This window comes from Spea bombifrons, chromosome 4, assembly GCF_027358695.1.
Source record: "Spea bombifrons isolate aSpeBom1 chromosome 4, aSpeBom1.2.pri, whole genome shotgun sequence".
In the NCBI taxonomy this organism is placed as follows: Eukaryota; Metazoa; Chordata; class Amphibia; order Anura; family Pelobatidae; genus Spea; species Spea bombifrons.
Window position 1 is genome coordinate 8,530,999 of NC_071090.1, and position 20,233 is coordinate 8,551,231.

A 20,233-nucleotide genomic window follows, 5' to 3' on the forward strand; every position below is an offset into this window, starting at 1 on the left:
CAAATACTTAACACAAGCTATTCTAAAAGACAACACAAGCCTAAACGAGACAACATAGCTAGAAGTAACGATCACGGTATATCGTACACGGATCACAACGTTATCGCATATAATCCCTATAACAGATCATTATTATACCTCAACATAGGGGGTAGAAAGGTCGAGACCGCATGCTTCTCCTAAAAACATATTTTATAGAGGGAATAACAGTTATTGCGGGAAGAAATGATATGTCACTGCACACTTTACAGTACTATTCAAATATTAATACTATTAAACACTACCGGCAATATGCTATCAGTGTATCTAACTAATAACTTTATATGGCGATAATAACAAAAGCCATTAACAGATATTCACAAATCTAATGTAAGATTGGACAAAAAATATTACCGTAACTGCATTTTCCATAAATGTAATCAATTAACCCTTAGCTGATCTGTCTTTTTACTCTTTCTTCGGAAGGTTTTAGCACATGAAAAGAGCACTGAAATGTTTAAAACAGTTCTGCAGTTTCTATGGCAACAACATTAGTTCTCGCATTTGCCTCACATGACAATTAAGTGTTGCCGTCAAAAACGGTGATTGAGGCAGGTTTATGGGCAAGTATTTGGGCATTCGGCAGTACTAGAGACGATCTTTTTTAATGGTGCTTAGTGTTAAAGCCAGCAGTGTTGGTGGAACAGCACCTTAAAAATATTCATAGTATTTGTGTCTGGTGTCCGTGCGAACGCCGTAATGGCAACGCAGAGTAAGCTTTGCGAAGGCTAGCAAAAAAAAAAAAAAAAAAAAAAAAATAAGCAATAGGCTATTTTCAGACATTTACAATATCATTCAAAAGTTTGGGGTCACTGCTTTCACAGGAAACAAGGAACTTTCTGTATGTAACATAATTATTACATCAATTGAAAAGTTTTTTCTAACAATCAATTAGCCTTTTGAACTTAAACTTGGATTAGTGAACACAACGTGCCGTTGGAACACAGGAGTGGTGGGAGTGATAAAGAGCCTCTGTACGGCTATGCAGAGATTCCATTAAAAATCAGCCGTTGATTATAAATTATGATCTCATCCGGCAGTCCCGGTGGGAAATATATTCTGCGGCTTCTACTATAATGAATGACTAATTATTTGGCATTGATGTCCTTTGAGGGCTGAATTGTGGTTGTAGGTTATATATATATACACACACACACACAATTGCATTTCTTCAATTCTGGTCGGCTATGTGATTATTATCCTTTTCACGCTCATTGCCATTGAATATCCAGCACTGGTCAGGGTAAGACTCAATGATTATCTCCCATTGCTGTTTTGGGGAGCCACCCTCTCTGCATGCACACATATGTAGCATGTGGACGATTGTTCTGTAAGCGAAGTATGTCATCATACATTGATGTGATGTCATGCACCTCCTCAATAAAAACTTTAAAAAAAGCATTTCCAGCTACAATAGTCATTTACAACGTCTGCGCTGTATTACTGATTTATTTCATGGTATTTTGATAACGACAAGGAGATTTCTAAGTGACCCCAAACTTTTGAAGGACAGTATATATATTTGTGTGACGTCAGTTTTTTCCCTACATATTAGCTGGCAGACCAGAAGATTGATTATTTGTTGAAAGTTACCCAAGTTATGCTACAAAATGTAACAGATCCTTCCAATTAAACACTAGCTCTGTTGAGAGGAAAAACAACAAATGTGACAGACAATGCAGTAAGATAGAAATAACATTAAAAAGTCAATCGACTGATTACAATGCGCTGCAGCAGGAATAGCAGGGAGTCCGCGAAATACGATAAGCTGATCGAGGCGGTTAATGCCCTAATCATAAGCTGAACTAACACAAAACACATTGCAACATCGTCTGTACTTTCACCTGGGTCTATAAACCAATCCTTAGTGATTTTTGGTCCCTGTTTGGAAAACGTTTCATCCCCCCCCCCCAATAGCACAGCTTTGGGTCACCATCGAGAAACATAAGTATTGAGCAAGATTTGAACAGCTTCTTGCTTCTTGGAACGTCATTTTATTGGCTAGCGACTTTGCGGTAACAAAGGGGTTACTAATTACCAGGAGTCATCTTTATGGCACATGCTGGAAGATTCTGGAATACTACATCACAGCGTCAGAATGGCAAATGTTAGCCCATGGGCAAAATTGGCCAGATGACCTAATAATGTAACTGCCCCAAAGCACACTGAATGTATAATAACACATCCAAGCCCCTGTCTTACTCCAACGTGAGCCGCGTTTCAAAGCTCATCACTTACCTGCCTGGCTACAGTTTTGGGGATATGATTCCTGAATACGGTTTAGACCGATCATGGTTCACTACAATATTATTGGCGACGCTGGCATAGGGCTTGTTGGCACATTCAGAGGCTAAAAAGGGGGAAATGGACTAGGCCCAAACTCATATCAACCCTGTATGTTGTAGGTGAGTTCCGGCATTATGAAGAGACACCAAAGCCCATCATCATGAACGGTGAAGAATATTAGATTGAATAAACTTGTGTGCCAGTGGGGTTTGGAATTGGGTGCAAGCTCCTTGGGTTCTGACTTGGGATGACATCGACCTCATACATGATCTTCTGGTGTGGTCTCTGGATCCAACATGGCCACAACTTCCTCAGGACCAGCCATGGGATAACTGTCCTGAGAGTTATGCGTGTGGATGCTTTGCGTTTCGCACTGTGGGTGGACAGACACATTTACAGCTATCTCCTGCCCATTGATACAGCTGTCTTCAGAGTCTCCAGATGGGGATATGCTGCGTGGCAGAGGTGGGCTGATTGTGTAGATACCCAAACTATTCACCTTATCAACCTGGTCTGGGTCATCTAGCCTCACGGCCTCAAACATCTCCTCCATGAAGGCCCTGCAGTTGAAGATAAGTGGGGGAAGCGGGATGCTCCTGGCCAGCTCTTCTATATAACGAGCGAACTCCATGGTTTTAAACTGAGTGACTTTGGCCAGTTCTAGAGTCTTGGCCGAGGTTATAATCGGGATACGCTTGGCGATCTCAAAAGCTTTTTGAAGTTTCTCAGCTCCTTCAGTTCTGAAGAATTCATTAATGGCTTTCTCAGTCTTTCGTAAGTGGCTGCTCATCATGCAGAGGCGGGTGATGTTCAGGATAAGAGTGATGGTGAAGGTCACCAAGCAGACAATCACATAGTAGATGCCCATATCTCCAGAGGTGAAGGTGACCCTGAGAGTAACTGTATAGAAGGACGTGCCATTGCCAACAGGGTACATACAGGTGTACCTACCACGATCGGCAAACGTCACGCTTGTTATGTTCAGAGCACCGCTTGATGAGATCACCCATTTACCTCCTGAATGAGTCAAAGGAGATAAGAACTGGATTAAAACATGGCAACTCTTTGTGCGTCATTCAAACAAGTCATTATAATGATGGCACAGAATAAAAATGGGAATGCATAACGTTAACATTTTCGATTTTCAAAATGTACCAATTTCAAGGGTGAGTCAATTAGGAAACCCACTATAATCACACAAACACCCATTTCCATCCCTACCAAACTCTAAAACCGTGGGCTGTTGACTAAATAAGTAGGTTCTTCACATAAACATACGCCAGTTGACTAACTAAGACCATTGGTCGTAGTAGCTTAAACAAAACTGACCAGGACCAGTGCTTGACCATCTAAAGATGAGACTCTTGAGGACCTCAAAGCTCATCTGACTGCACTTTGTGCCCAACATATATAGTTGTCAAGCAAAGGGTATCCTCTGACATTCCGGATGAAAGCTGGTATTATATGTCAAAGATAATGCAAACCATTCCCGAACTCATTGCACTTCTCACCTCCTTCCACCTCTCCCAGAGGACGGCCTTTGGAGTTAAACCACATGATGTCTCCATTTTGGGTGGTGTTGAGGTTACATTCTATAACCGTGCTGCTTCCCTCTTTAGCGATCAGGTTGTGGTGTGCGGGCGAATTTGCTGAGAGTCGGAGCTGCGCATGAAAAGACGCATTGTGCGGGCTGAGTGCGTGGGCGCTGGTTGCATTAGAAATGGTTTGTGCGCTGGCGAGGTACACAGCGAGTCCAGAACAGAGGAGGAGAGGCGCCAGAGGAGACCGCGTGGGAAATGAGGCTTTCATTTGGACATCTACAGCGAGAACCTTTCCACCTCAGTCAGCAGAGCCACTGAAGAACATCCATTGGTGAAAGAGATCTTCAGATGAGGAAACCTAAAGATGCGGATTCACATCAGACATTTCTGTAGATACTTCCTCCTGTGAACATAAAAAGAATGTAGTCACAATGTACCATTGCCTGTGTGTATATATAAGTATATTGACATATACACACATACAGTATATATATATATATATATACACATACATACATACACACACACAATTGTTCAAAAGTTTGGGGTCACTAAGAAATGTCCTTGCTTTTGAAAGAAACAAACATTTCCCCCATTAAAATAACATGAAATGGATCAGAAATACAGCGTAGACGGAGTTGATGTTGTAAATTACTTTTGTAGCTGGAAATTGATTTTTAATGGAATATCTTCATAGGTGTACAGAGGCCCTTTATCACTCCCATCACTTCTTTATCACTCCCATCACTCCTGTGTTCCAATGGCACGTTGTGTTGGCTAATTCAATTTTAATCGCCTAATTGACCCTTTTGCATTCATCTGGCACAGCTAGAAATTTCCAGGATCGCCATGAAAACAGCTCAGTGACCCCAAACTTTTGAATAGTTGTGATTATATATATATATATATATATATATAAGATCAAAACAATCATTTACATGCAAATAATTTCTGCTATTCATAAATGATCACTTAATGAAATGCATTGGCCGGCATACGGCGAGACACAGAGAGGCGCGCAGATCGCGCTCCACGAGCCGGACATTGCCAGATTCCCTCGATAACGCAAGCTCAGCGATTTCTAATGCTGCTTTATCAACAGTGCTGGATGCCAAACTGTAGCCCTGTACAAGGGTTAGTTTATAGTCTTATTATGAAGGAGATCTGGACGTGACAGATCACAAACCCACTACTTTTTGCTGTGCATTATTTTTGCACACAAATTGTATTATCGTATTATATTAAACACTAGCGTTCTGTGTAGATGTAGAATGGAGATCTTTGCTATAGACGGTATTATTTTAATGATAGTTATTTATTTAGTTATAGTGCCCATGGGCTATAATGCTGCTGGGTACACCCTGCCCAGCTGCCAGTAAGGGAAGCCTCCCATATACATTATAATATATAGATATATATATATAGACAATGGGGATTCTTACGTAAAGTTTGGAGGAAAGAAGAGAGAGGGGATGTGATAGAAACATTTAAATACTTAAAGGGATTTAACTTATAGGAAGTTTATTTTGAAGATGGAGAAATGTTAGGACAAGAGGCCATAATCTAAAACTAGAGGGTCAAAGGCTTAGATGTAACGTAAGGGAGTTTTACTTTACAGAAAGGGTAGTAGATAAACAGCACAGCCTACCAGCAGCAGCGGTATTAATACAGTGAGGCGATTTAAACACGTATGGGATAGGCATTCAGCGCCTGAATCTAAGACGAGACCAACGACTGACAGACAGGCTACAGGGGCCAAACGAGTCACAACTTCCGTCAGATTCTAAGCGTTATGGCCGAAGCCTCCAGCAGTTACCTACCGTATTCCGAGTTATCCACACACTCATCAGCAGGGACATCTACCTTCCGCAAAGCCTCCTCCGCCTCACATCCGGAAGCGTTCTGTTATGACAGGCCGCTTCCGGGTCGCGGGTGTGGGACGGGGAATGCTCAACTCTCACTTCCGCCTGCACGGTTGTTTGGCTTCTGGACTTGACAGTGACGTGGCGGCGCGTGCTGTCACTGCCTCGTGACGTCATCGGGGTTTACCCCCTTCCCATCTGCTCCGAGCAGCAACAGTAATATTACCCCGTCATAGGAAGCTGTAGACACGGACACCACGTCTGCCAGCACGCTGGGTGTATGTATACATTACTTCACAATGCCTTCCTGCATATATATATATATATATATATAGGGGCACGGGCTATATGCGCCAAGCAGGAAAAGAAATATTACTTTCAATTACCCGCTTATATAAACATATGGTGTCATGTGGTATAATGCATGGGTGTATATATATATATATATATATATATATATATATTATAATATGTATAGCACATATCTGTGTGTATATATGTATATTATAATATGTATAGCACATATATGTGTATATATATCTATATATTATAATATGTATAGCACATATGTGTGTATATATCTATATATTATAATATGTATAGCACATGTGTGTGTGTGTGTGTATATATATATATTTATTTCTTAATAATAATCATGTAATTATTATAAGTAATCACATAATGCTGCTGATTGTAAATAATTGCATATATTGAGAAACATAAGATTGTGATCTCTTGTGAACAGAGCCCTTCTTTCCATTACTATTACTATTAAATAACACAGCCCCAATATAAGTTAATAATAGTAATGGATACGCAGTTGTGATCATGCTTTCATGTGTAAGAAGGGTACTTGTGTTACAATAGACACCGATGCCTTTAATGTGCAACGGCTCTACACGCAGCACCGGGCTCCATGCCGTTCGCATTACAGTACGGCTCCTGTGTTGCTCAGTGAAGGACGATTATAACTTGACTCGTGGGGCCACAGCTGGACAGCTGTGAAGTAATCTGGTAGCCTCTCGGAAGCACCGGTTGTAAAGCCGCTGGGACAGAATGTATACCATGACTTAGGTTACTCCCAGTAGTCTGTTGCTGAGCAAAATACAATAAGCATGGCTGCTTTGACTGTTGTGAAGAAACATACGTTGCTGAGACAGAAGGCTGTCCTATGAGCTTACCTGGTTTTAGGAGGTAGAGAGTGCTAGGAGTTTAGGAGGTAGAGAGTGTTAGGAGATACGGGGGCTACGAGGGTAATGCTGGACACGGTGTGTGGAGAAGAACATCCTGGAGATGTTGTAGAGAATCTGGCAGACCAAGGTCAGGTGCAGCAGTAGAGGTCCTGGAAGTGTTAGTGGAAGGAGGTCACGATGGAAGGTCAACGAAGAGGACAATAATGTTTGAAGGCGATGCGGTGTTATCAATCATTTGTCATTTAGGGTCAGATATAGTGGAATTTGTTAAAAATACAACTTTTTTTCTTCCTCCCAGATGCTTTAAACATGTCTGATAAAGACAGCAGTGAAAACACTACAGATGATATCTTGCCTCAGGAAGGGGAAGAAGATGCAGCGTCAACGGAGAACGTCTCCAAAGAGGAGCCCCGGCCAGTCGCAGAACCAGTGGCTGTAACCCGGAAGCGCCCGGAGTCTAAGTCTTACAGCACATCAACAGATGAAGAGGAGAAGCCCCCAGAGAAGTCCGAACCAGTAAGGCCACTTAAAATGATTATTTATTTATTCAGAGGTGTTGAAGCTGAGCTTGGATCTAGTTTGCATTATTCCTGGGGAGCTGATCCTGGGGAAGTTCATCCAAACGTAATTATGGTTATCCATGTGAGAGATCGCAGTTTCTGGTAATAGATTTTACTGGCAGAGAAGAACCGCCCGGCCCTTCTAGTCTACCCGTTTTCCCCGATGCAGAGACTCAGACCTCAATCAGTCCTTGATCTTGTCTTGGATTCAGGAGCTTTACGTCTCTCCCGTGCTCTCGCTGTATTAACCTCCACCATTTCCGTGATAAATAATGTTGCAGAAGGAAATAGTAAGGAGGGTTTTTCAGTAGACCTTCAAGTGGGTTTCCATCAAACCTTAATATCTAACGCTAGTAAATATATTTGCTGGGGCATTTCAAAGTACTTAAGAGCAACCTGTTATTTTGCAATACCCTGTAAGATATCAGAGACCCGCGATGGAAAGCGATGTGTCACAGATCAAAGGTTGGCTTGGAAGCCATTATCCTCCTTGCTCTCGGATAACACAGCCCCGTGCTCCAGTAGCAGAGCCCAGGGGCTTCCAGTGCTACAGTAATAAGGCAATAAACCAGGTCCCACCTAGAAACATCCAGCACAGTCTGCCTGTTCTATTCCCGGTTACTTTGAGCTGAGGCAAAATTAAAATATTCGCCATTAAAAAAAAACAAAAACATACATCCATTATATTAAAACAGTGTGATTCTATAATCTCGTTATTTCTATAAATGTTCTTATGTGTTTTGCATGCAAAGGCTTTCATATAATGAAAGACCAATCCAGCAGCGAGTGTCTAGCCACTTTAATTGTGTTTATAACATTAATTGAATGGGAAAAACTGTAGCTCTGGACAGTAACGGTGTTATTACATTTACCATTTTCCTCTTTTCTGTGCATTTTTGGATCTCCGTGTTAGAAGACGTGGATGCATTGTCCACGTCTTTACCTTAGATCACCTAAAAGTGGCTATAGCAGCAATCGCCTTGTTTACAATTGTAGATAACAGTTCCAGTTTTGTTAATGATCAGTTAGTAACATAAAGTTCATCACCCATTCTTTTCGGTAGGCTTCCATTAATGTATCATTTTTTGTTTCTATCCCCAGAAGGATTCTGATTCCAAATCGCCATCGGGATGGGGTTACTGGGGAAATTGGGGCAAATCATTAATGTCTACAGCTTCAGCCACTGTGGCTACTGTGGGTGAGTAGGGATAGCACATGTGGGAGTTCTTAGTTACCGTAAAGATTTTGAATTATCATCGGTTTGGCTGCGCATATCAAACCGTTTGTTTACAGGGTTAATTTGAGTTCTTATCTAACTCCAAATCATCCTATGTAACCCAGTTAAAGAGACCAACAGCCAGCTGGGATGGGATATCTGTTCTGGCTGCTCGGTGTCAGTTCCTACATTAGAAGTCCGCCGTACAAAGGGTAGACAGAACATAACAATCAGTATATAACACATCAAGATAACATACAGAAACAACAGGTAAAGAGGGCCCTGGTCAAATGAGCTTACACTCTTACAGCCAGCAGCCCTGGTTTCTTTATTGCTAGACAGAAACTAAGCCATGGAATAGAGACAATACAAAAATCACATCTTCTAAACCAATTTGGTGCAGGAAATGTATGCAAATAATATATATCCCACCTAGCTGCAACTATTTCATTTTCTGAACATAAATGCCCATCCCGGTGTATTTTTTTTTTTTTGGACCCCTTGAGTATTTTTATACCCCACTCTGTTCTTGCAGGTCATGGGATTTCTACTGCTATTGAAAAGGCTGAGAGTTCCTTAGGGGTTCCCAGCCCTGTTGAGCTTTCATTTAGAACCCGTGAAGAGCCAGCAGAAGGCAAGTACCATACCTTTAATCTTGTCGTATGGCAGAAGGAATTTATCAATGAGATGATGGTAAATGGAATGCAAATTGTTTATACGAGAAGTGTTTTCTCCCATTTATTTATTGTAGAGGCCATTTCTGGGGAGAGCGGTGGCGCCAAAGAGAGTGAAAGCTCGTCTCCTATAACGGGGGCATTCGGTTTTCTCTCCAGCATCTCTACAGCAGTCCAAAGCACGGTAAGCGCTCACTGCAAATCGCTTCTTGGAATCTGAAATGTTTGTCTGGGCTGTAATAATTTCCTGTTACTCTCTGTAAACACAGAATTGATCAACATTTGTAAAAAAAAAAAGAGAATTTCACTGCCGATAAGAACCATTCAGCCCATCCAGTCTGCTTGGTTTTTTCCCCTCTGCTTTACAGACATAAACCTTATTTGTTGGACTCGTTTTAGATTCAGGCCATATATTTATGTTTTCCGTGTTTAAATTCCTTCACTGTATTTATCTCTACCACCCTCTCAGTAAAACTCGAATATATTACATCAAAGCCTCTGACCCGTTTGGATTATGACCTCATAATTCTCCTCCTTTTAAATAAACTTCCCTCCTGTACTTTGTTACTTCTGTTTGAGTATTTAAACGTTTCTACTTCTTCCATTTTAAAAGAAAATCAGGATTATTCATACTTTTCTTAGCAATTTTCCATAGTTACCGGCTATCATAAGGTGTTTATAAGAGAGCGCATATAGACTGCCTTCCTGATATTAGGCCCCTGAGCTTTCTCTTCATATTTGGGATGCTAATATGACACTGGTGAGCGCGTGTGTTTGTACGATGTCTTAAAAACAATATCCCGTTTTGATCTGTGGATGTTTGTTTAGGGGAAGACTGTTCTCACCGGAGGATTAGATGCCCTGGAGTTTATCGGGAAAAAGACCATGGACGTCATTGCAGAGGGAGACCCAGGATTCAAGAAAACCAAGGGACTTATAAACAGAAACTCAACCTTATCCCAAGTAAGTTACGGCTTTATCCCTCAAAGACAGAACTCTCGCAGGAGTCTGTGGTCCATTGCAGTATTACACCCCACCAATGATCGGCAAATGTGTGAATTGATGAGGCGTAGGGATGGACGTAATGAATAAATGTAAATATTTTATAGATGTACGAAAAAATATTTTGCCCCAGCTTGCCTAAGCTTGGCTGTTTAGAGCCAAACCACACTCTGCTTAAAGCAGGACACACTCCGTCTTTATACGGCAATTCCGTGCTATACCTTTTACAATCACACCGCCACTCCGGCAGTCGATACAGACCGGCTGTGGACCGTTACTCTTATTCCTAATAGTTCAACAGCAGGCTTAATTAACTAAGCTGTGCTTAGGGCAGTCTGATTATAAGTAACCTATAAATCTATACATTTGCGTAAGTAATACAAGCATTCTATTTCCGGTGGCTGTAAGGCTGGGGGCTGATTCATGACATTCCCTTTGATTTTTAATGTAAATCTGTGCATTTAGCTTTGTTACGTGTCATTGCCAGCTCTTGGTTGTAGGGTAGGAAACCTCAGGGCCACCTAATTGTATGGAAGCATGAAATATCAGCTGTTACAGAAACAATAATTTGGCGCTATAGCTCAAGCGGATCGCTGCGTCTGCCAAAGCTCTACAATCAATTTAATTGTGTATCGGAGTTCTGGTGGTGAGTCTTCCCGCCGCATCCAAGCCAGAAAGGAGATTTGTTTCTATGATATCCGTTCAGCGCAGATGGCAACAGAATAGAAATCTGGAACAAAGGAGATGACGTGAACACACGCGCTTTAAAACAACAATAGCTATTAATGATCCAGAACTTTTTCTTTCTTTCTGGCAGGTATTGAGAGAGGCGAAGGAGAAAGAAGAACAGCGAGTCAGTGGCGCGGTTACCGCACAGACCGATGGAAAGGCCCATTACGGGCTCTTATTTGATGAGTACCAGGGTCTCGCACACCTTGAGGCTTTGGAAATCCTCTCTAAAGAAAGTGAAGCGAAGGTTTGCTTTATATTTCGCATAAAAACAGAGCTTGGTATTATTAATGCTTAAGGAGAATAGGTAAATTATTAGCTTTTTTAAAGCCTTTATGATGAAAATAACTTTTATTGTGACAGATTTAACAGACACTTTTAGGTCTTCTCAGTTGTTCCTGAATCCCGGGCCTTTAACGTATGTTGCGGTGATTAAGAAAGGTTGATATTGGACCTCGGTAATGGTAACTGGGGTCATCGTATGGTTCCTCTTGCTTGTGTTCCCAGGTGAAGTCCGTTCTTAGTGCGCTGTCTGGGGACCAGCTCGCCACGGTCAAATCTGAGCTGGAGCCGTTAAAGGAAACCTTCTCTCTGGAGGAATTTGATGATGAGGATGAAGTGGAAAAAGGTAAAAACGCAGTGCAGGAATCTATGTGGAATTCATTAATTGTGTGCTAAGCGGTGAAAAGTTGAAGGTTGCTTGATACTCAAGTTAAAATACAGGCATCATTCTGCGGAGACTCCTTTTTTTATATTACAGGTGGGTGAGCTGGCCAATGCTGAGCCTGACTTGCCCACCTGATGTTGAAGGTCCTCGCGAAAGCCCTTCCAGACGCACATGAAGACCAAAGATGGAAGGTGGTGATTTTAGCTGGCTCAGTGCTGATGTGCTGGGTCAAGTCAGTTCAAGCGCACAGCACCGTCTGTACCTTTTTACTGTACCTGACAACTATCCCAAGGACCTATCTCCATTCTGGCAGCTGGAGCGGCTGAGATTTAAAATAGGAAGAGATCGGTGGATTTGGGCGCATCAAAGGACTGACCCATAAACCCAGCAATTAATTGCCATATTTGTAGTCTCTTGAAAGTAGTTGGAAAGTATGATTCCATATATATATATATATATATATATATATATAATTAATGGACACACACTTTTACTGAAATGTAGTTTAATTACAATGTAAATGAATGTAAAGTCTGTATAGTTCCTGCATGGGAACATGGCATGCGAATGCATTAAAGCCATGTCGGTGGGGAGAAAACCAGAGAAACTTATTTTATCAATAACAAATAAACATGGTGTATCAATATTTTTAATAATATTTTAACTAGTTTTTACAAAAAACTTTCCCATTAGGAGTATCTGCCAGAATGTATCTCTCTCTCCTAATTGGCTGATTATTTTGTATATTTTTAAATATTAGGGTTTTTTTGTACATTGTCAAAAGATTGTAAATACCCAATGGATTCTTAGACCGAATAGTCGTCTTACCTCTGCTAATGATTTTCACGCAGGGGATGAAGATTTCAGCCAGGAGGTAACTGCGTTATTCGAGGCGTTACAGATCTCAGCCAAGCCGGATAAACTGACCAGAGTGAGTGCGCTTGCCCCGGTCCCTATCATCAACGACATCCTTTTACTGTGTGACCTAGCGTTTGGTAACCAGACGGTTTTGTGACAGTATTTGATGGCAAAGGTCCAAATCGGGGGAATTGTGTTGGGGGTGTGGTTAGAGGTGGGGGTGTGACCAGACAGGAAGGGGTGTGGTCAGGGCAGGGCCACCTGTTCACCATACTTGAGGAACCACCTTGCAGTGCCCAGCTTCAGGGCGTTGGAAGATGACCATGTGGGAGCAGCCGTGAAGGTCCATGCTGGAACAGCACAGACCACCATTAATGTTACAGCTCCCTGGGCCAGTCAACGGAGATGGGAGGACCAGCTATGAGGGCCAGTGGGGCAGCTGTGAGGGCCAGTGTCATTGTACTTAGGGCTATTTCATTGTTATCCTCAATTATTTTCCATACTAGAATGTAATGGGAACCAAGGGCACCGAGTATTCCTTGGCCTTTGTTGCCAAAATCCTCCTCTGGTCCTTGGATTAATAGTCAGCTCTTTTGGCTTAATGCCTCGTCCCTTTGCTATATTGTTTCCTAATATTACAGACGGCACTGGTCTTATTGGTTGAACAAAGGGGCGCACTTTATTAAGGAAACATACAGCACATATATCGCTAGACCCACAGTGCAATATCTGCAGTTGAATCAGTCAGCACACAGTAGTGGCAAGAGGCGGCCAATCAGCTTTGCCGTTAAAGCACCTGTGTCCCCTCTGAATCCATTTAACTCGGGGACCAATCAGACGAGGAGGACATAGTGACGAATGAGAAAAGGGCCTACTTTGCTGCCTATTTTTACTAGTCCCAGCGGCCAGGCTTAACCTTTATTATAGCGGCCGCTTAGGTAGCGTTCTCAGGAACAAACCGTTAACAGCAACGAAAAAGCGGTGTTTAGCGCGGTGGCTTCCATGACTTAGAACGTTACTCGCTGTTGGCCACACAAGTCATCTACAACATGTTAGTTATCTGTCCCCTGCGGCTCCTACATAACACTACACGCTAACATCTCAAATTTTGAGCACTGGCCGGTACATGTCCAGAATCTAGAAAACCCGACACATTCTTTAGATGTTTGACTTTTTCTTTGCTGCAATGCCATGCGTGGCCACTAGGTGGCTGCCGCAGCTTCTCAGATCTGATGCATTTAATTTCAGAACTTAGTTGGTAAACTTTAGAGGTAAAGTTTAAGAAATGCAGGAGAGTAACCGGTGTGATCAACGTGCAGATAATGCTTTCAACAAATGGCTTTTCTACATCTTTATTGATTTCCTGGTCAGATGAATTATTCCCATATTCTGCCATCTATTCCCCTTTCAGGCGCGGAAAGCGGCTTACAGTTGGGTGGCCGGAGTGGCGGCACAGCAAACAAAGGGAAGCGAGGAACAGACTGACACAGAGGTCACGGAGGTCACAGAGCCGCAGAAGAAAACCACTGTTGAGGTGAACAGTCTGGGAAAATGCTGCAATGATCAGGGGATGAATCAGGGGATGAATCAGGGGATGTGATCGGGGAATGATGGAGAAATGCGTTTGTTTTGGCACATGGATTATATAACATCTGCTTAAATGTGGAAGCCACATGGCTTCAAAGGTTCTGGAACATTGTATGTCAGAAACTCGTATTGTGTCCGAGCCCTTCGTTTAAAGTGTTAATGGCTCTGTTCTCTGATGGCAGGAAATCCATGACCTGGCGATTCGCAGTCTGGCAGAACTATCCGCCTGCTCTATGGAAATGTTCCACAAGTCGGCTACATTAATCCTTCACGGAGAGACGCAAGTGCCTGCCGTATCAAGGGGAAAGGCCCTGTCCCAGTAAGTGCACGCGGTCTTGCTGCTCCCCGATTCTCACCGTACAGCTACTGCGTGAACATCGGCCACTGCTGACCAGCACAGGTTACAGTCAGTGACCCCTGATTAAGATATTTCGCGAGGGGTGCAGCTTCTATCACTTTTCCCAAATCCTATATTTTACATTCCGGTTCACTAATCAAACCCAACAGACGTCCTGATCTCGGTATATACATAGTTATGCCTCCCCATTAAGTTCTCTGTCCCCTCTTGTTTAGTCGCTGGTTATTGTTGATTGATTCAGGCAGCCGTTTCGGTACGGGTGGGGTAAGGAGAAAGGCCAATGATTTCTCATAGACTCGAGTCTGTAATTAAATCATTTCCCAATGGCTTGCAGTGGTAAGTATCTGCTTTTGAGTGTAACACAAGGTGTATTTCATAGCAGGGACACTATAATAATACCTTTTGTAGTCTGTGGGTAAGGATCAGTTGACCCAAAACACGTTTTATTTTGTCCCCGCTGCTACATAAGGTATCCATGCACTGAATTTAAATGGATGGGTGGTATAGAGATACATAGACTGGTCTGGAGTGGAGATGCATCTGAGTGGGAGCCATAGGGCCAGTAATTGACCGTTTGATGTTATTGTGGGCTACTCGTTTGGCTAGTGGCCCACCAATAGGACCCCCAGTTCCTGGTTTAATTTTGCATTCTTTTTTTCTTCTAGAATGACAATTACGTTGTGCAAAGAACTCTCACAGCTTTCAAAGAAGGTAACGACTTTGCTGACGACTACCGGGGTAAGTGTGTGCTGGATATGTAACATTAAATCTTTTATTACCCATTCCAATGCCCGTTTCTTTCACTCCCCCGATGTTGGAAAACAAATTTTGAGCACTTAATGGATTTATGGCTTGGAAGCGATTGCTGAAGGTTTATGAAAGTTTGAAGAGGGTGTATTTTGTTGCGCATCTTTATTCTTATGGCCAGAGTTTAAATTCAAAATTTGTTAATCCGGATTCATCGACGCTATCAACACAAGTCAGGCCTCTTCACTATTTTATACCATTTCATATTTTGAGTGCATCTGTTGGTTAGCAGAGAAGGAGGATATTCAGGCTAAGTTTATATTTAATGGTTTGTCAAAGTACAGAAAAGTCGGCTTTAATCAATAAAACAATACAGGAAATTATTATTTTCTTTGCTATCCAACGTATTAATACGTAATAACATATGTTATTTTTTTGCAGGCTTCAGAAAAGTCTGATGTTTTGAACCCATTAATTACGGCCGTCTTTTTAGAGGTGAGTGTGGTTCAGAGATGTACCTAATCGAGATCAGAGAGTAGAGCATGTGCGGATCCACAGGACGGACATGCTAACACGGCTTCCCATTTCAATCAACTTTATTTAGACAGTTGACAAAAAATAGAAGAACTGCTCATGTACACAGCTTGATGCATGTCACACAGGTTGTCGGGTGTTGTTGGTGTGTGTTTTTGTGAACCTCTATTCTCTGAGTAACTCCTGGCTCCCACATGTTCATGTCGTGACTCTTTTAATGTCAGTGTTTATGTCAAGGGGGCATCTTGTGAAAGGTTCAGCTCTTGGAAGATTTGAAGGTACACTGCTAAATTAATACTTAAAACAATCCCCACACCTATCACATAATAATAATAATAATAATTCTTTAATCAAGTGAATTGTGCTTCATTCATTCATTCATTCATTTCTTTTTTAGGCCTCTAACAGCGCTTCCTACATCCAGGATGCTTTCCAGCTTCTGCTGCCAGTCCTTGAAATATCCCATATCCAGAGCCAGACATAATCCACGTTTAATTTATCGGCCAATGCTATTTTCTGCTCTATTGCTTCCTCCTCTGTTGACTTGGACCATCCTTGGCTGTCACCACTGAGATTAAAACCCAGTTTCCCAATTTCTGACCACAAAACTATCTGCTCAGAGGACGTCTCCCAACCCGGAACCAAATGAGAATCCAGAAAACCTCCAGTCGGAGTCAGCAGGGAAATAACAACAGCCGTGCATTGAATTAAACCAGTCGGGCGGATCGAGAGCTCTTTTCTTCTTGTATTTTTCCTTTATGAGTGCCGCCATTGTGTGCGATTCCGCAGGCAGCCAACGGATACCAAGGTTCAACCCGGATGTCTTTCAAAATGTAACCTAAACATCTATACCTGTAGAGATGTCCTCGCAGGGCTATTGTGCCCAATATATCACGTTCTCGTGCACGGTCCGTGGTTCCCACTGATTAGTATTAGTTATACTGCTTCCGGACCTGGTGCCTCGCAGTGTCAGGGTGTGTTTCTTGATGCTGATGTGTCATCCCTCTGTTTGTCCTGTAGATAAAAGCTTGTCTACCGCCCTACTGTAAAAGTATGTTTTAAGTACTCTTATAAATGCTAAACTCTGTATTTTTATCTTTTTGTAAGCATCTATAACCCTAAAACAGGGAAAATATACACATAGCACCTCTTTGTCCCAAATCTAATAATCTTTGGGGAAATGGTTAAGCTGTTGGAATTGGTGATGCGTTCCTTTTTAACCTTATTAAAGAGTTTGCGTAATAGAGAAGGAAAGAAAAGGGTTTTGAAAGACTTAATTGTGGATAATTTTGTTGTAGTTGCAATGTGACCAAAACACAAATCTGGCACTTTTTCAACCGACGCTTCCGTGAAACTTCAGCAACCTGAGGATGGCATAGAGTACCTGTCTTCATTAATTCATTAATTAATTCAGCACAAGACCCGCTACAAAGCAGGTGATGCAATATATATACATTTAACCTATTTTTTTCTTTAAAGAGCCAGCAATGTGGTTCCAGAACCAATTATTAAACATGCATGTGGCAGGCGTAAAGCATATTTTCACTAATGGGAGTTTATCCCTTTGCAAATCACTGTAAGGCATATAATGTAGTTATTGATTTTGGGTTATAATCATAAGCAAGACCGGTCCTGCGTAACAAGACAACTTTTTAGAAGTATTTCCATGTTAACAATGCATTATACAGGGTCAGTTCAGCAAAGGCAGGGCGATGCGATTTTAAACTTACTTTACAGACTCACGCTTTAGTGGATATGCCCCGTAGTAAAGTATGTGAATTGAAATGCTATTTAGCAGTTAAAGCACTTTCAGTGTTTGGCTGTTCAGTTATTCTGGGCCATTAGGTAGAAGACGTTATGCTTTGAATATTATCTAAGTAACAGTTTGTACTTCTTTATGTATAACGAGTGAAACTATGTATTTCATGTTATTTTCAAGTTTTTCTAAGCCCGGAGGGAACGCCTTGCAGATCAGGATTTTCTGGGAATTTCCTTGCTACACGACCTAGCTGAAAACATAAGTAAATAGCTGACCTTTCAGGGTTCATCGTGTATGAAGAAAACAAGACACGTTACAGTATAGTATGATCCCCCCCCCGGATTTCAAATGCAAAATGGGGGTCTGGGTCTTCCAAGGTTATGACTGGACCTTCAAGCTGTGACTTTTTTTCTTATGAAGGGTTTTATTTACTTAACAATATTGAAAACCATTGCCCAATGTTGCTGTTTAATTATTTGGAGCATATTAAACTTTGAATATTACCCCAGGGTGTTGTGTGAGCATCGATGAAATGTCATGTTTGTAATGGCCTTCTCTCGGTACCGCAGCATATCGCGCAGTAGTAGATCTTGCTAGGCACAAAGCAGACTTCTTTAGATCACCAGTCCCAATAGACTAAAGCTGTTTTTGTTAACTGAACAGTATTTTTTTAATGTGAGATACTCTGCAGCGCGGCTTCCCCCCCCCCATTCCTTGATATGGCGGGATAATGTGCTAGTGGGGTGGACAAGCTGCAGCTTCATTTGGACCCCAACATGGCTAGTATAGGAGAATGCATTTGGAGTGCAAGTCCCAGATCTCGTTGGGTCTGCATGTTTTTTTTAAAGAGGCCATGCCCCCTATAGAGATCTACAAGCCTATGTATAGATCAAGAAACATTATTTGCATTCACTGCCGCCTATGAGATAAGGCGTTATTATATACAAAGGAGCAACTGCAATATAGAATAATACGGTGTACATGGTGATAAACATGTTTCCTCTTTGTGAGATCCTACACATTTAATAGCATTACTGTATAGGTAATTGTTCTATGTAAACCTTGTCTAAGTCTTAAAAACATTACTGACCGATCAGCTTATACCTGCTTTTATATTTATGGATATGAAGATTTCTCCAGCACGGCCCAAATATACTCGCCCTTTAAAATCTGGAACAGAGCTTAGACTTTAGCTGTAACAGTTTACATGTTGCGCAACAGTAGAAGAGAGGGTGCGGTAAAGTTATATATACATATAGCCGTACCGGATCCAGCCCGCAACAAAATACAGACAAACCCTGCGTGTACAGACAAGAATCAACAAGGGTTGATCTAGTATTAAAAATGACATAATAAAACAACAACTATGCACCAGATCTCGCATGGCCTCCGCGCAGGGTTGCCCGCAAACATAAAATGCTACTAATTTAAAAAGCTGGTGAGCAAGTTCTAGAAAAAAAGAATGAAAAAGAAAAAGTAATGTATTTTTACTAATAGATTTTTTTTTTAGCTAAGAAGTTGATTACTTTTTGTTTGTATAATGGTGAAAATATGTGTAAAAAATGAAATAAATGTCTTTGATCCTTTGCCGAACATGAAGTCCGCTTAATGTCCAGTACTGTCCGGTTGAGGACACCTTGCAGATCAGGATTTGCTGGGAATTTCCTTGCTACACAACCAATCTGTCGAAGGTCATTTAAACCAAGGCACATTGGAGTATATTAGAATTCTCGCCCCCAGGCCTTCACATGGACATGGAGTCTGATTCCTCCCAGTTTACAACTCTACCTTCAGGTGGGGAAATTCCCTTTAGGGTTTATTTTCTTAACAGAGATTTGCTGGAGGAATAACCAGACGTATTCAGATCCGGATCCATGACATGATGTCGCTGAAGATGGCCACATGATCTATGTCACCTTGGTATGACGGGGCCTCCACAGTGATATAAGTTTTATTTTTACTTAATCCCTTGACCGGATGTCCGCAGGGGGTCGAGATCTGGTTCGGTAGTAAAGTTTCCTAGATGGCTCTACGGTATCCCTAGATCTTGATGGTCGAAATAATGAAAGGTCGTTGAGAATGTTATTCCTGTTGCGTTCCGTGGACTTAAACGTTCTCATAAAGTTTCTTCCACGCACCGCTGTTCAGTGCACTAAATAAAACGCATCTAAGTATAACTTAACCACATGCATTAAAGGGAAATGCCTACCAAGCTTATGGCATAGTCCAGGCTTGGGTAGTCCTGTTTCTTCTCGAATGTCTTCTTCAATTTGTGAGCTGGGGAAAAATCTAACTTGACATGACTTTGATACCCAAAGAAAATGTTGGATTAGGAACGGCAAGTGAAAATGATCTGTGACAAATAACTTGAGATCTCCGCTGTTATTCATTATTAGTGTTGTGTAAAGATTACCGGGTATAAACATTGCACATCTATACCCAGATCCAAGCCGACAAAACATCACCTCTAATAACTATACATGGTCACTGGGTGCCAGAGACAACGCTGAAAGCCGAGTTGATGAGGACTACTCCCTATATTTAAAGGAATGCTGGCATATGATGCAAAAGTGTGGAAAACCGAGTCTCTCGATGAACCCGACATACCGGTATTCTCGCTT

General features: G+C 41.8%; 2 protein-coding genes across 2 annotated transcripts; one reads left to right on the forward strand and one right to left on the reverse strand.

The window, feature by feature from the left end:
* Positions 1–2,056: 2,056 nt before the first annotated feature.
* MFAP3 (microfibril associated protein 3) lies at positions 2,057–5,805 on the reverse strand. The gene is made up of 3 exons (XM_053462355.1): positions 5,683–5,805; positions 3,837–4,269; positions 2,057–3,342 (listed from the first exon to the last, which is right to left on the reverse strand). Exons 2-3 carry the CDS (start codon positions 4,132–4,134, stop codon positions 2,585–2,587), a joined length of 1,056 nt encoding a protein of 351 aa, XP_053318330.1. The 5' UTR covers positions 4,135–4,269; positions 5,683–5,805; the 3' UTR covers positions 2,057–2,584.
* Positions 5,806–5,862: 57 nt separating this feature from the next.
* Positions 5,863–17,112, forward strand: FAM114A2 (family with sequence similarity 114 member A2). The gene is made up of 14 exons (XM_053462361.1): positions 5,863–6,006; positions 7,220–7,437; positions 8,583–8,679; positions 9,233–9,331; positions 9,449–9,555; positions 10,200–10,334; positions 11,191–11,349; positions 11,610–11,730; positions 12,621–12,700; positions 14,039–14,161; positions 14,397–14,533; positions 15,238–15,310; positions 15,761–15,814; positions 16,251–17,112. The coding sequence occupies exons 2-14, from the start codon at positions 7,231–7,233 to the stop codon at positions 16,335–16,337; spliced, it is 1,479 nt and encodes a 492-aa protein (XP_053318336.1). The 5' UTR covers positions 5,863–6,006; positions 7,220–7,230; the 3' UTR covers positions 16,338–17,112.
* The last annotated feature ends 3,121 nt before the right edge of the window (positions 17,113–20,233 follow it).

What these genes read in the sequence shown, in the direction of transcription:
- MFAP3 (XM_053462355.1), bottom strand. Translation starts at nt 4,134, where the DNA reads ATGAAAGCCTCATTTCCCACGCGGTCTCCTCTGGCGCCTCTCCTCCTC. An exon ending in TCTGGGAGAGGTGGAAGGAG is followed by an intron (nt 3,343 to 3,836) that starts GTGAGAAGTGCA and finishes TGACTCATTCAG; the next exon opens with GAGGTAAATGGGTGATCTCA.
- FAM114A2 (XM_053462361.1), top strand. Translation starts at nt 7,231, where the DNA reads ATGTCTGATAAAGACAGCAGTGAAAACACTACAGATGATATCTTGCCT. An exon ending in CTACAGCAGTCCAAAGCACG is followed by an intron (nt 9,556 to 10,199) that starts GTAAGCGCTCAC and finishes ATGTTTGTTTAG; the next exon opens with GGGAAGACTGTTCTCACCGG. An exon ending in AGCCGGATAAACTGACCAGA is followed by an intron (nt 12,701 to 14,038) that starts GTGAGTGCGCTT and finishes TTCCCCTTTCAG; the next exon opens with GCGCGGAAAGCGGCTTACAG.